Below are 15,829 nucleotides of genomic sequence, written 5' to 3' on the forward strand. Positions count from 1 at the left end.
CCTATCCAGTTCTCAAGTATTCTTGCTCTACACTGTCAATAAACGTGCCCTCTACTTGTGACATTCACCCTGAAAAATTTGATGGCAACACTTTCTGACTAGTCTTGTGCTTGTGTGTTACTCGGCAGTGTTATGGCATAGGAAACTCATATCATGACAAGATTTTTCATGATTATGAGCAGTAGCTCGGCAATGGAATTCTCCTTTATGGGCCTGTTCCAAGAACTGTCAATAAAATCTTCCAGTTCAAGCAGGACAGTTTTGATCACCCCCTTAAGCCGTTTAAAGAGTCCAATTTCTTTGTCAAGGTTCTCAGAGAAAGAAGGCAGTTTCTCAAGGCACACAATATTAGTCCCCAACCTATCAGTCATTGTTATGAGACAAGCCTTGAGAGTCTGATGGCTGAGGTCTATTAACTGCTCACAAGATTGATAACAAGGTAAGTTGCAAAGGAAACGTTAGATTTCCAGTTTTACAATCTTTTAAACTTCTTGCAATACCATAGTAGAATAGATGCTGCCTGATACACACAGATATTTCATCAGAAACTATGTTTCATTTATGATTCCATAAACAAAGAGAAAGGTAACTGCATCTGCACAAGCCAGGAAGCTGAAGCCCTTCTCTTCCAATACCTGCTTAGTCTGAGCTCAGAAATTTCTCTTCTGCTTAATCAGGAAATTAGTGTGAAATAGCAGACTATGTAGTTACTTCAGACTGTGCAGCCATTATACATCTATAATGTTTAAGTAACTGTTAACTTTTTTTTTTTTAGGGTAAGCTAGTACTACTCTAGAGCAGTACCATCCAGTCTTTTAATTTCCTAGATGAGATTATTTCAGATTCCTTCATATTAGGGTAATATAAGAAAATGCAAGCCAAAAATACCAGGGAGGAGTTGTGCAGACTCACGCCAAACCCCTATTTTCTAGTTGTCCTCATGTCAGACTTTAGAAATTGACAGTGCCTCAACTCTTCCAAAGAAAAAATTAGGTGGAGCTGGAGGTTGTCTAGCTGCTGGGAAAGCAGACAGCCCTCTGTTCCCAGAACAACGAGTGACAGAAAAAGGCAGTTCCCTGTGAAGCAGATTCTTGCCTACATAGAGAAGTGGCAAGAATTCGGATGCGCTTTTAAGCCCAACCAGTTCTGGGTGTGCAGCACATGGTCAGGCAGGTGCTCACTGACTGTGCCCATCATCTCAGCTTTTTTCCTGTTCCAAACGAATACTCCACGCTACTCCGTTCACACTGCTTGCGCCCACATAACCACACTCTGATCTTTTCGGTGGTTTACTGCAGCTTTGCTTACATCTCTTCCCAAGTAATTAATTTTGCAGTTCACCTAACGAGTCTCTCAATTTCACTATAATGTAAGTTAATTCCTATATTGTTACTGCACAGCTTGCAGGTGTAGACAGAACCCTTCAACTGTATGATGCTGTAGATCTGAGATAATTCTTAAAATGTGCTATTAACAAATGGACATGAGAACTATTTTGACATCTATTATTATAAATATATAAGCAAACCCACAATCAAAGATTAGAACTCAATGAGCCAGGCATCATGTACTTAGTATTGCTTACCCTTCAGAGCAGATTTTGCTTTTTCATTGCAACCCTGGAAGCATGAGACATTCAAATCCCAGTAACAAATTAATTTACTCAAATATTTTGACATATCAGAAATTCTTAATATCTGACCAATGTTAATTAAGAGTCTTGAAAAGTCGATTAGGGCTAAAAGTCAGCTGTTTCACAAAAAAGGGAAAAAAAGGCAACACTCGGTAAGTTCTGAATGGTGGAAGCACTAGCAACAGAACGGTCATACTATTTTCCCCCAAGAAAATGATCTGGGTTCTCCAAGGGTGAAAAGAAAGTTTGCCAATGTTTTTCTGCAATACTTCAATGCACGTATCATCATTTGAAATCTGACATTCTACTTCAAAAGACCTAAGGAGTAACAGTCCATTTTATATTGGAATAGCTATGTATGCTTTTGTATTCATAATTGGTCCTGGGTTACATTTTAGATGTAAATGAGCAGCTGTTTTACTGTAATCACACGGGGCCCAGATTCCTGGATTCTGTGACATTTTAGTCTTTCCCTGCATTGACGAATATACATTTTTGAAATATTATTGCCTGCCCACCACCACTGTAGCCTCGTAAGAACAGTTATCTACTTCTACAATGGTAGAGATATGAAAAATAATACATGTAATATAGTTACTCTACTTTTGCCCAACTTGTGTATTCTCCATGTTTGTTCTGTTTGCAATGTGGATTCCACCCTCCTCCATTTCAGTCTTTTAGAGTTCTCTCTCCAAAAATCCTTCTAGTATATTTATACTCCATTTCACTTTTTCCCTTACCGAGTCTCTCCAGCCCCTCAATCCTGTGGTAGTATCTTTGACTCTGCCCATCACTGATCTGATAAACTAAGACTAAAAGGCAATTCGCTTTTGTAATTTACAAGATACAACTGCAAAAATTCTCACTGCATCAAGGTTATGGAGCATTTTAAAAAACATTATCTGGGCTGAGTGCTTCAATTTATGTAATCTGCTTTTCTTAATTTCTTTGCGTATTCATAAGAGAGTACACTAGACATTACCAAATGGATAAATTCAGATTTAAAGAGAACATGAAGGAAAACCAAACATTTCACTAGAATGTTAACATTTTATCACAACATTAAAAGAAACAGTATTAAGCCTGTCCCAGCTGTGGTATAAGAGAATTATTTTTTTTTTTATCTTGGACACTGTACCTGTTATACAGATACCATGACTGAAATGAATCACAAGCTCATACAGTCTTAATTATTCATAAGTATGTTCTGTTCTAAAGGAATCTTCCTATATTCTTCAGCATATTTGATGGACAAAGCAGAGTTCTGTAGCGCTAAACACCCTTTAATGATTCACGTGAGCAAATTTTTTTTTTCCTCTCACACTGTAATCTGTCCTTGTGTTTACTCCAATTTTCAGAGGTGTGCATAGAAAAAAGGGTAAATGTAAAGCAAATTCTTCTATAAAGAAAGAAAAAATGCTTTTAGGTTTTAATAAAAAACTCTGTAGTATTGACTTAAGATAATTATATTCAACTATCTTCTTCCTTACAACAAGCATGGCAAAATTAGCTGGCCACATTCTCCCTTTCTACCTTTAGTCTCCCCTCCAAAGAGTCTTCCTGAACTGAAAAATAAAAGATGTTCCCAGAAACAAAACCATAAAGACCCCTAAAAATGTGAATAGAGCAGTTTAAATTGGAAGTAACTGTCAGATGGTTTTGATCAAGGTAGTCTATTCCAATGCCACAAGCCATTTTAATGAATGTATGATTAACGAGAAAACTGCCGACTGTCCGATTTCTTGCTGATGTGTTTGAAGATTTTAGCTTTGTGGACGTTCTTTGACTTCTGGTAACCAAATCCCCCACCTCCACCTCTTTTCTGTAGTCTTCTGCCATGGTTGCTGTTCACATCTGGAATTTTATTGGTTAAAGAACTTAAAAAGGAGTAATTTGAAATGTTGCTTTTAGGTACTGTAAGAGTTATTAATATGAGAAAAAAAATAACAGCATTATACAAAAAGTTGAGTTGCATAACTACAGACAAAACTAGAGCTTTGTGCCTGTAGTTCTAAATAATGCTTTTACTCCTCCAGTTGTCCAATGAAGTTGGCCAAAGTACTACTGCTTCAAATTCCATCTACTGGCAGGTTTGACAGTAATCTAGATACAGTCTTCTATTTCATGCTCTTGCCCCCTATTTCAGTATTCCATGATTATTAAACTTAAGCACGTACCTTTCAATGAAATAATTCTGCATGGAGGAGAACAGTAGTCTACAACACGTATGCAATATTCCAGTATCTGCTACCCTGCAGCAACTGAAGCACGTACATGCACTAAAACATAGATGTTTGTAAGCAAATATTAAAACTGCAAAAATTGCAATTTAACATTTTCTTTGAAAAAGCATTGTTGGAGCATGATGCATTTATGTGATTAATAGGAAAAAAAAATCAGAATATGAAGTGGCGTAGGAACTTCACTAAGTTGCATTTAACATTTATACAGCAGAAATTCAGCTTTGAAACACGGCAGTAAAAGGATACTGAGGTCAACAAACGGAGGAACTTTAAAACCAAATGAAAGGCTGACTTTGGGAAGATCCAAGTTATTGACATTATAGATCTGCTTCAGAGAATGGGAGTCATAAGCTCTAATGTAAGCTTTGTATGCTTCCTGGGCTGACTTGTGAAGAAAGTAGTTCTTCTCAATCAGTTTCTCCAGCTGGTGAGGGAAAAAAAAAAAACAAACCAAACCCAAAAGACATATCCAATTGTAGCTGTAACAAGTGTATAAATTATATTCAAGCAAATTATTTAGCGTGAGTTGCAGTGACATTCACTATTCACTTCAGCAAAATTGCCCCATGATGGTAGAGTGCACATACATGTATCTGAGTGCTTTTATGAACAAACAGAGGGACAAAAAAGCCTGAAGTTAATTACAGTACAAAGCCTCAGCAATATGAAAATTTACAGAAATATTAGATCAGGTTGTCCCAAACAAGTTAATCAAGAAGGAGTATACAACTGCAGCCACACCATGAAACTATGTGTACTGAGAATTAATGGACAACGACAGCATACTTTTAAGTCAGACATCTAAACTGTACCATTCCATGTAATTCTATACGTAGTCTTATCTGTTATGGTGCAAATGCATTGTAAGATAAGCAGTATTAATTCTAAGACAAAAATGCAGATGCACTAGTGTAGACTGAGACATTTTATTTGTTGTGGGCTAAGTTCCCAATACTCTTTAGATCCAAGCGTCTCATTTGCTGTTTAACATACATTAATTCAGCATACTAAAAATAAGTTACATTAGACATCATTACTTCCTAATTATTCTTAACTAGGAACCTCTTTCTGTAAGGACTGTCTTCACTGCTTCTTGTACTTGCTATTTCAAATTTAAGTTACTGCAAAGAAGCTTTACAGAGGTCTTATCAAAAGTGTGATTCACAGAACTAAACAACAATAGAAATTCACATCTACAGAACTGTCTATGCTATTCTATTCAACTTTGTGCTCCATGACTATTTTTGTAGCACTGGAGCACAAAACAGGTTTAGCTGATGCTGGGCCTTATTACCACCAGCGAGTTAAAAATACTAACATTTCTAAGTGTTGGTACTGGATCTCTTTCTGCACACTGAAATCTGAATAAATCATCTTTTAAGACATAGGTTACTCGCAACTGATCTGAACATACGTAACTATTCAACAAAAGCTACTGAAACCCTGTTTGCTATGCTAGGCAAGAACATTCTGTTCAAAAGTTGAAAGCAGGTTCACATCACTGTGGTTTTGCGATGTAATGAGAAAAAACAATTCTTGCAAGCAAATTCGTACTGTATAATGAGGACAATTTAGTACTAGATATTAAAATTCATCTTTAATTTCTAAACATTTTATCGCTTTACTGTCATCAAGGGACAATATGGAAGGATTTACTGCACAGTACTCATCTACAGGAACTTTTCCAAACAAGCATACATATTTTTAAACTGCAGTTGTTATAGACTAACATTCTGCATGTAAATTATTATACAGATATTCAGAGTAGCTGTAGTATGAAATCATTTCATACCTGAGACTGGATGTCTGAGATTTTTGACCAAGAAAATTCAAATTCACTTAGTGGTACCTTAAAAAAAAAAAAGAAATAAAATATCAAAATTATTTATAGTGTAAATAGTGAATGTGTTTAAGACCTAAGACAAACAGAAAAAGACCTGTTATGTAAGATTTTAATACCACAGCTGCATCTGTAAAGTGCCTTTACATCAATATGCCAGTATTATCACTTCCTTAATTTAAGCTAGAGTAATAAAGACGTTCAGTATGACACTTTTACCACTTTAGGTTTTGCTTTAGAAGCTATACCACTTCAGTTACAAGTGGCAAAACTGTAGTGTAAACAAGCCCATAAGGAGAGCAACCAAGAAACTATGTGCAGTTCTATCATACTAAAATGATTACATTTAGAGGAAGGCTATGCTTCTTTTGGAATTGAACAAAATGCAATTGACTCTTTGAATAGAAAAAATAAAAACCACACAAGCAACATCAAATTTCCTCTGGATGGTCAAGCTCCCAGTATCCTTCCACAGAGGGGTCATAGGAAATTGATTTATTTTTTAATAACGCAAGTTGCACAGTTGCAAAGCAACTATAAATACACTCAATATTTACCTTTGTGCTGCTGACTTTAAAGTCAGATGTTCAGTTAAATATTTTCTAAGCAACAGAATGTTTTTTGCTTAAAAAATTAAAATGTTTGATTCATCATTACAGTTTTTGCCTTTAAAAACCTGTTGTTGAAAAAAAAGAATAATCTAGACATAAGTTTACCCTGGCTTGCTTTAGGTAACGAAGAAAGCCCAGTTCTTCCGGTCGTAAAATGAGCAGAGCATGTCCTCTACCATTTATGCCTCTGGCAGTTCTACCAACTCGATGAATATATTCCTTTTGGAAAGAATAAGAAACAGCAAGTCCAATCAGTCTTTCAAATATGTAATAATCAAACAGCTTCACAAAAAACCCCAAATTTAACATTAATATAGTGTAATGCATCACCCATTATTTTTTAAGACTTTTTCTTAGCACTGACACATGGATAAGGGAAACCAAGTGCTGAAGATGCAAAGCATAATTAGGCTGAGACAGAACCCCTGACAAAGTATTTAACCTTTTACTGAAGAAAAAAAAAAAAAAATCTTACGTCTGCTGTAACTGAAAGTTAAACTTTGCTTTTGGTATATTTGTTCTGTGTATCTGTCAAAACTGAGTTTTTTGAGTTTTGCTTGTTGACATTGGACATTTATTCAAAGAAGAATACTGACTTTTAAATAAAAATCAAATTTCCACTGGAAAGGCTGTTAGGAGACTCAGGGATGCATGTATAATCTGATACTCCTCCCAAGAAGTGTTTTGTTGTTTAGCTGATTAGATTTTAAATTAATTTAACAGCACAAAGAATAATGTTTTAAAAAGCAACTCTTGAAAAGGTAACGAAGGTCTCAGCTAGGTGCAGTATTTCCTAGGAGCTGGTGAAGGGAAGTGGAAGAAATCAGTGGCTAGATATGAACACGGCTGAATCCTGACCTCTGTCAAGCAGCAGTTCTAGCTTTTCTCTGCAACTACGTCTGTAGCTAGGATTTGATTTGTTGCTGTGAAGTTTCTCTATTTCCTTAACTTACTTTTGGATCATCTGGAGGGTCATACTGGACAATCCAGTCAACTTCAGGAATATCCAATCCTCTGGCAGCTACATCGGTGCACAACAGTATTCCAGATTCTGCATTACAGAACTGGAAAAATGTTGTAGTACGTTTGGTTTGTTTCTGCTTGCCCTAAAAGGAAACAAACAGATTAAGGATGAAATATCAACTAAAAAAAACCCCAACAAACCAAACCCCCAAAACCCTGCCAACTTGTAAGCTTAAATCTAATTTTCCATTTCACATATTGTATCACTGCCAAAATATAAAATAATTTAGGGGATCTGTCCATATTATGGACTTGTACAGACCAAGCAGGACCATTTCACAGTGAAGAAACAATGCTACCACAGTAAACAGCACAGGGCTACATGAAATGGTATCTCTCAGAGCTTACACTGTAACTTCAAAAGCATGAAAAATTTGGTTGCATAAGCATTCCTTTCAGGAGGGCTGCAAAAATGCCGGAAGTTCAGAAAAAGGACATTTGCAAGTCTAGCAATATATTAGATAAATTACAGGTTTAAAAAAAAAAATTAAAAAAATAATACTTGTTACAGTTCTATCAAAGTATAGCAAAAAAAATCCCCCAAAAAACAAAATAAAAGAGGACATTTGTGGTCAGTTATAACTATTTCATAAACTTTCAGTCAATTCTTTCTCCTGAACTATGCATTTGGTGGTTTTGATAAAAATTTAAAACACTCATCCAAACGGTAAGAATCAGCACAGTAAAACCAAACATCACCCTGGCCTTAGAAAAAGCACCCAACACTCCAGGGATCAGTGTTTGGATTCCTCTGACAATAGCTTTGCTCCACAAATTGAGTTTTAGTGCTTATGAAAAGCAACCCCTTGGAAGAAAACAGAAAGCTTTCTACACACAGAGCATAAATCAGTATCAGTGTTCAACCCTCGTTTGGAAAATAGCAAGATTAACAACGTTGAAGTGTTGTTATTACATAGTCTTTGTTTTATCTCCTTCCTCTACAGACTAACCAAGATCACTATCAGTTTTGTGAGCAGGGTATCTGTTTATAGAAACTGGACTGAAATAAACAAGGCAAATGCAAGGTCAGTAACAACTTACGGGTACTGTCAGATTAATTAATCAATGAATAAAATACTTACATGAATGGCCAAAACAGGCAGATCAATATAGTTGAGTAATTCATAGTGGTACTTCACTGACATACATGAAGAAAAAAATACCATTAGTTTCTTCTTCCGGTTCTTCTTGAGGAATGTGAAGAGCAAAAGGAATCTTTTTTCAGATGGACACACTACATACCCCTGGAAAATTTTTAAATACTGTTAAATAAAGTAGTATGGAACAAACTTTGGTTTCAGCAATACAATCAAATCAGGGAAGTGTTATGTTGTGAAACAAATAGGCCAAATAGTTTATTTTTCCAGCTATATTGGGCCAAACCATTCAATTTATTGTCTGTCCCTCACCTTGGTATATGAAACTCCTAAAGATGATGACCTTGGCGAGAAACTGACTGTACTAACTTGAAATATGAAGAAGTAATTTTTAATTAATTCTCCAAACTAATGTAAGTTCAGTGAAAAGTAATTAGTTTATACAATAAAAATTCATTTCAAGAACTTTGAATTACTGACATTATGCATGAAAAAAACTGCATAGGATTCTTAACATTTTTTAGTGATTTCAAGAATTTTATTTTATGGAATTCTTGCTACTGGTTTACTCTTTTAAGGTAATACATAGCTACCAGTAATTTTATAACAACACTCACTATGTCAACTGCACAAACACAGAAACTGCTGTGCAACTCCATTTAGCTATTATCTGAAGCAGCAACAATGAAATATATCTGAAGTATATATGTCTCTAGTCAGTAACGTGGAAAATACAGTTAGAAAGACAACTGGAGCTTAGGTATGTAATACAGGTAGGAATAGACAAGTGCAAGTAACTATATTACCGTTTCATGAGGTTTTATGTCATCTGTCCTGCAAACATTGACTAGCTGCATATAACTTACTATAGTTAGCAGACCGAATAAGGCCCTTTAGGCAACTGATAGTTTTTGCCCATTAGGATGGTAAACACCCTTTAAGACAGTGTTTGTACAACCCAGTTAAAAACACATAGGACTTGGTATGTTCACAGATCATACCCCTTTTAATAACACTTGTTTTTTACCTGTTCAAGACCATCTACTGTTGCTGTCTCCTTATTATCATCAACCCCAACATATAGTGGCGTTTTTTTCAGAGAGATCTTTGCCAGATCATCAACCTTTCTGGTTTGTGTGGCAGAAAAAAGCATCGTCTGTCTGCGCTCTGAAAAAACATTTATTTTTAAAGACAGCCTCATTTTTCAAAGGAGAATTCAAATAGCAAGTCCATAAAATCTCTAGCTGCAAACTTCCCCGAGCAAGTCTTCTACTCTTTTGAATTACATTCTAATTCAAACATACTGCTACTGACAAAGACAGGTGTAGTTGTATTACGGATTGTACAGGATGTTTACTTAGGCTGCCCCCACCCCCAAAATCCTAACAGCTATCAAAACACAATATTCCTTCTCTCTGGGAAAATGTTAATAATCATTTGCACTCCAATTTAGACACAAAACAATGATTTAAATAGAGACCGACCTTGTAATTCTAACTATAAATTGATTTCATTCCCATGAACATCAATGTTTTTGTTTAAAAAAAAAAATCATGCTAGAGATTATGCAAGAAAAAACGTACCAAAACTAAAGTGCATTGTTACTGTTTGTCTTGCAAAATCAGTCTAGAACATAGACACATTTGTGCATGCTGTTTAGTCAGGTGGCAGTACGTCTGTACTGAGCCTCAGTGACTTCAATGGTCTTAGAGCAGGTGTAGGAAATCTCCTGCCTGCCTGTCATCTCTCAGCTCAAATATACACCCTGATCCTGTAACATTTTCTTGTTACACGAGTACATGGAAAACGCAGACTTAGCCTGTTCCATTTCACAACCGCAAGAACAGCAGCAACTGTTCTTGCCAAACCACCGGTGCTACCATTTTTGATTTTTTTTTTCCCCTATTTTGAAGTGTCCGTTTTAAAATAGTTTCCTTCCTAACAGGACAAAACCAAAATTAAACTCATGCAAAATAAAAATTTCTTTTATCTATAATTTTCCCACTCTTCCTTCCCTTTCCATTTTTAGCACTGTTCATTAATATTCTTCACAGGATGCTATTTATTAGATTTATATATCTGCATTTTAAACACGCAGATCTGAATTTTAATATTTAAGATATGGAACCTCAAAATATTTATCACTGTTTTTTTATATATTATTTCCATGGGGTTTTTTTTCTGCATTTTGAAAGTTAAAGGGAGAGCCTTGTTGACTCTGAGAATGTGTTTAATACATCAATTACAAGGAATAACTAAATGAAAAATTAGGAAAAGAAGATTTTAAGGTAAATACTTAAACTTCCTTAAGATACTGTTCTTGGAGGTATGAAGAAAATTCAAACTGCAAGTCAGAAGACCTTTTTCCTTATATTTAAGCCTTATTAGGAAAAAATGAATTGTACGAAATAAACGGGCAGAGGAAGATGAATGAGAGAATGCAGATGTTAAACTAAAAGGATCTTATATGAACAGAATTATATCCCTAAAGTGCACAAGAAAACTCTGTCCTTCAGATAAATGATGTTAAATAAAGTAATATATACTAGCTATCAGAAAGAAAGGACAGAGTAAGACAATCACTCTGAAGTGCATTTACAGAACTATAAAAATTAATGACTTCTCTTATAATAATTGAATCATAAAGAAGACATAATGTTAGTCAAGTGATTTCCAGGAAGAGATTTTTTTTCCTTACTTGGTAGAAGTTTTATGATCTGTTTCATTTCTTCTTCAAATCCAACCTCCAAGATACGATCTGCCTCATCAATTACCAAACACTGCAGGTTCTTATACATGAAACCTGGAGTGTTCTAGAAGATTAACAAATTCAGAGTCAGACAGGGACAGGAGTTTTATTATCTTTTAATAACGCAGACTAGACATCAATGTTTTATCTACCTGCATATGATCCAGCAGTCTTCCTGGTGTTGCTACAATGATGTTGATTCCATTTCCAAGTTTCTGTGCTTCTGCTGATCTGTTACTGCCCCCCATTATCAGACCATAGGTGTGAACATGATGATTCATAAGTTCTTTAAGAACTCCATAGGTTTGCATAGCAAGCTCTCGAGTAGGAGAAAGAATAATAACACCCGTTCCTAAAAAATACATCAGACGAGTAAGTTACAACTCATCCAATCCCCCTCCCAGCCACGTCCCTAAATGGCTGCGCCACAGTAAAATTCAACTGTGAAATGAAGAGCCTTACCATTTCTAGGCATGAATTTTAGCTTGTAGATGAGCTCTACTGCAGGAACAAGAAACGCGAGTGTTTTGCCACTGCCTGTTTTTGCAGCTGCTAAAATATCCCTGTACGCAGCAAAGTAAGAAAAAGAAGTATTTAGTTGATCATACAGAGAAAAGAACAATCCTATTTTGAACAATGTTGACAACATAAAAACGTAACGTGGCTTAAAGGAAACCAGTAAAGTTGATATGAAGAGCTCGGTGGCAGATGCGGTCCACAGCAATTGGTCACTACGTCTCTAGTGACAGCGTGAGATGGCGTCTTTGAGACACACTGACAACAAGACTAGTGAAAACAAACTTCCCCGCTTTCAAAGCCAAAGCAGTTTCCATGAGCTTACCCTAAGTTTTTCTTCACATGCAACACAGATATACTTTGTTAACCTGTATTAACGTCTATAAACAAAATACAGAAAACATATGAGAACATATTTAAAAAAAAAAAAGTTCAGCTGCAGAAAGTCACATTTCATGTATTTAGCTTGCCAGCAAAATTTACACAACATTTGGGGTCCATGTAGTGATTAAAAAGATATATTTCTTACCTGCCTTCCAGAAGCGGCTTAATACTTTTATGCTGAATTTCGGTCATGTGCGTAAAACCCATGTCATTTATGCCTTTCAATGTATTCTCACTGACAACACCAGCCAGGGAAGTAAAAGAATTGTCTTCAAAAGCACCTGAAGTGAGGCGGGAAAATAAGAAAATATTCAAACTTATTTCTCTGATTCCATCTGTCCTCTGAGATGACCCAGTTAAAATTGACCTAGATGAAAAAAAATCAAAGGACTTTTTCTTATTCCTTTCTACCACAAAATCTGAAGACATTAACAAAATACTCTGTGTTAATGCGTTCCTAAGAATACTACACAGACCTGTTAGAAATGAACATGAATGCACTGCTTCTCCTGCCAAATTTACTAGTCATACACCTCCATCTTGCTCTTCATTGACTTTTCCTCTACAGTTAAATGTATGTGTGTATATATGTTTTAAAACAGATTTTCACTAGTAATTTTAAGACTAATAGGAGTGTGTGTATATAATGCAAATTTCAAAGAACAGGAACTGACTAATAGCTGTAACAGTTGCCAGCGTCACGTCACCTATATTCCAACACCTGACTTAAAAAGCTGATTTGAAAACTGCAACTTGCTCTGGAAGAAAGTGTTAGACCTTGGCTTTTTGCACACGCATGAAAAAGAGGACACAAGATACCTGTTACACCTAGTGGTAAACTGGGCACTTCATCATCCTCCTCCCCCTCCTCCTCTTCCACTTCTTTCTCTCCAGAATCCTGCTTATCTTCATCTTCTACCTCCACAGATTCATCTTCTTCAGTTTTTGCTTTTTTAGTTTCTGTACCTAGAGTGTTATTTTACAGAAGTCAAGTCAGTCAGAGATACGAAGAACGTGTTCATCATTAAAAGTTGTTCCAGAGAGTGAATGTCATTAGTCTGTAAACCCCTTACAAATGTCATGCTTTTTTTGTGGGGTGGGAGGGGGGCAGGAGAAGGGGAGGCAAGGTTTCTACGGAAATTTCTGAGGCAGAGAGCAATTCAGAAGTTCCTTGCACACAATCCACTTCGCACAGCAAAACAGTGAAGCTTCATGTATGCTACATGAAATTTTCTGTGGAAACGTGGAACAAGTTACAGATAGGAAAGAATTTTGTAACGCAGACATCAAGTTTCCAACGCGGTTTGTGCTCAGGTCATGTGAAATGTAATGTCTGTTCCGTTTTAAGTACCTGAATCCTCAAGAGAAGTGCACGAAAACACCTCTTTATTTGCATAACCATGCGAAGTGTCACAAAGATCAAACACAAAAGAGACAGAAGTTTCAAATATATATATATGTGTGGTATATATGTGTATAAAAATATATAAAAATCTAGCAATATTTGCAGGATGCAATTTTTGGGGGTAGTCTCCCAGCATACTTTAGTTTCATAATATACAGATGTTGCCAAAGGCAACAATGTTTTAGGCCTTCCTAAAAAGACGTACTGGCTGGACATTCAAGCACAGGAAACATCCATCTGTCAAAGCTCTACTGTGAAAGACAGTATATGTATTTGTATAATAAACAAGCAAAACAGCCAAACTTAATGCTACAAAGCAGAATCCTATGCAGCAATTAAATTGGTTGCTACCGGTTTAGTACACGTTAGAGTTGACACGTTACAGTTGGAATAGGAGAACAGGTAATACTGCAGACCTCCAGGGCTTTAACACGTGCACCAGACCAACACATGGTACTTCTCGCAGTCCAGCCGACAAATCCTCTCTCACCGGGCGGAAAACGAAAGTAGGCGCTTTTGGGGTCTCCAAGATAACTCAGCCCTGGGAGACAAGGGGTATTTGTTAGGATAACGTACCGCCTTCCGCATGAGCCGCCGCTTTCCTCTTTTTCTTCTTCCTCTTCTTCTCCTCCCCGCCGCGGGGACCGGCGGCCTCCGCAGCCTCCGCGCCCTCCGAGGCCGCTCCGGCCGCCGCCGCTTCTGCCTCAGGGGCCGCCGCCGCCGCCGCCGCCTCCTCCTCCTCCTCCTCCACGGGGCCCTGCGATGCCGCCTCGCCTGGCGGAGGCACTGCGCGGCGCGGAGACACGTTTCGGAGAGAAAGGGGGGGAAAGAACCAAAGTCAGCGACGGCTCCGCAAGCGCTCAGCCGAGGAGAGGCTCCGCAGGGCCGCCCGCCTGCCCGGCCCCGGCCCCGGCCCCGGCCCCGGCGTACCTGCCCGCTCGGCCGCCCGCAGCTTCAGGTTGCGCTGCCGCAGCTTCAGGTTACGCTTGTGGATCTTCCTGCGGAGCAGCCGCATGGGCAGGTTGCCCGCGGCCACCGACACCGACATCTCCACCGCCCGCCTCCGCCCAGCCGGCCACGCGTGGGGACGGCGGCGCGGCGCATCCGGGCCCCGCCGGAAGCCCTCCCCTCGCCGCCCGCGAGGCCTGACGCGCGGCCCGCAGCGGCCTCCGGCGGCCCGGCGGAGACAGCGCCGGGCAGGCGGGCGGGACCCGCGCCTCGCCGGGAGGCAGCGGCTGGTCCCCGCCCCTCACGGGGGCGACCCCGGACGCGGCTGGGGGGCCGCGGCGCTGTCCCCCCTGCCCGTCCCCTGTAGCTCAGCGAGCGACGGCGGAAAACGCCCCGTTTTACCCCCGGGAAGGGAGTCGCCACCTCTGCCCCAGACACCCCCTGCCCCACAGTACGCGTTTGTCCCGTGGTGTTGCCGCCGCTCATGGTTACAGGCGTTTAAATCCAACGGGAGAGAGAAGCGCTCCCGGGCATCCACCTCTGCGGTTCCAAATTTAGCACCTCCGGGAGAGGCTGGCTTTGGGGACACCCTGCGTGTCCTCTCGTGTGCAGGCCGGAGGGGCCGGAGGCACCGCTGTGTGCCCCCCAGTGCTGCCAAGCCGCAGGCAGTAGCTGACAGTGGTGATCCCCACCGGCTCTTAGCTCCAGCGGCATCCCCAGGGAACGCAGCGCGCAGCGGTGCAAACTTTCACGCCGACTTCCAGCACTACAGCTGGTGAAACTTTCAGGCTTGCAGAATCCCCAGCACCGACCCTGGGGATGAAGGACACAGCTGTGCCTTCGGTGAAGTCCTGCATCTTCGGTAGCCACCTGGTCCGCTGTCTGCTCCTCCTGATGGGTGCAAAGAACATGGAAATCCCCTGGGTTTTCACCAGCCTGGCAGTGCTAGCGAGTGGGCCAAATCTGGGAGCCCGTCCTTCCCAGGGCACGGTTTCTTGGAGCTCTATTAGGTAGGGCTTTCCAGCTGGCCAGCTGGAGCTCCCAGCTGCTCCTCGATTCCAGTGACAGGCAGCATGACATTTCCTTTTAGTGTTCTCCCGCTTTTTGGCTCTACATACTCTTCCAAGGAGCGATTCCTGCAGGCTGAAATGCAGCACCCTTCAGGTCCTCTTGACCAGCAGATGGCACAAACAGTGCAGGAATGTGCAGCAGATTGCTTTGCTGTCTTAAACCAGTCACCACCGTGTTTGTAGAAATCTGAATGATTACAAACTGTGTAAGGTTCAGCCTGCAATACCTTGCTGTAATGCAGATTAAACTGCAAAACAATTACGATATTAATTTCAAAGTGCATATAACGTTTTTTTCAAAAGCTACTGA

At 39.3% G+C, this 15,829-nt stretch overlaps 1 protein-coding gene across 1 annotated transcript; it reads right to left on the reverse strand.

The window, feature by feature from the left end:
* Positions 1-2,663: 2,663 nt before the first annotated feature.
* On the reverse strand, positions 2,664-14,585 carry DDX18 (DEAD-box helicase 18). Its single transcript, XM_076343052.1, has 14 exons — positions 14,432-14,585; positions 14,078-14,287; positions 12,916-13,062; positions 12,242-12,377; positions 11,659-11,759; positions 11,349-11,548; positions 11,146-11,260; positions 9,475-9,614; positions 8,433-8,594; positions 7,281-7,433; positions 6,433-6,546; positions 5,669-5,725; positions 4,123-4,300; positions 2,664-3,487 (listed from the first exon to the last, which is right to left on the reverse strand). The coding sequence occupies exons 1-14, from the start codon at positions 14,547-14,549 to the stop codon at positions 3,345-3,347; spliced, it is 1,974 nt and encodes a 657-aa protein (XP_076199167.1). The 5' UTR covers positions 14,550-14,585; the 3' UTR covers positions 2,664-3,344.
* Between the last annotated feature and the right edge of the window lie 1,244 nt (positions 14,586-15,829).

Source organism: Aptenodytes patagonicus, chromosome 6 (assembly GCF_965638725.1).
Source record: "Aptenodytes patagonicus chromosome 6, bAptPat1.pri.cur, whole genome shotgun sequence".
Lineage (NCBI taxonomy): Eukaryota > Metazoa > Chordata > Aves > Sphenisciformes > Spheniscidae > Aptenodytes > Aptenodytes patagonicus.

What these genes read in the sequence shown, in the direction of transcription:
- DDX18 (XM_076343052.1), bottom strand. Translation starts at nt 14,549, where the DNA reads ATGTCGGTGTCGGTGGCCGCGGGCAACCTGCCCATGCGGCTGCTCCGC. An exon ending in TTTACCACTAGGTGTAACAG is followed by an intron (nt 12,378 to 12,915) that starts GTATCTTGTGTC and finishes GCCTCACTTCAG; the next exon opens with GTGCTTTTGAAGACAATTCT. An exon ending in GATCATAAAACTTCTACCAA is followed by an intron (nt 9,615 to 11,145) that starts GTAAGGAAAAAA and finishes ATGTTTTTTCAG; the next exon opens with AGCGCAGACAGACGATGCTT.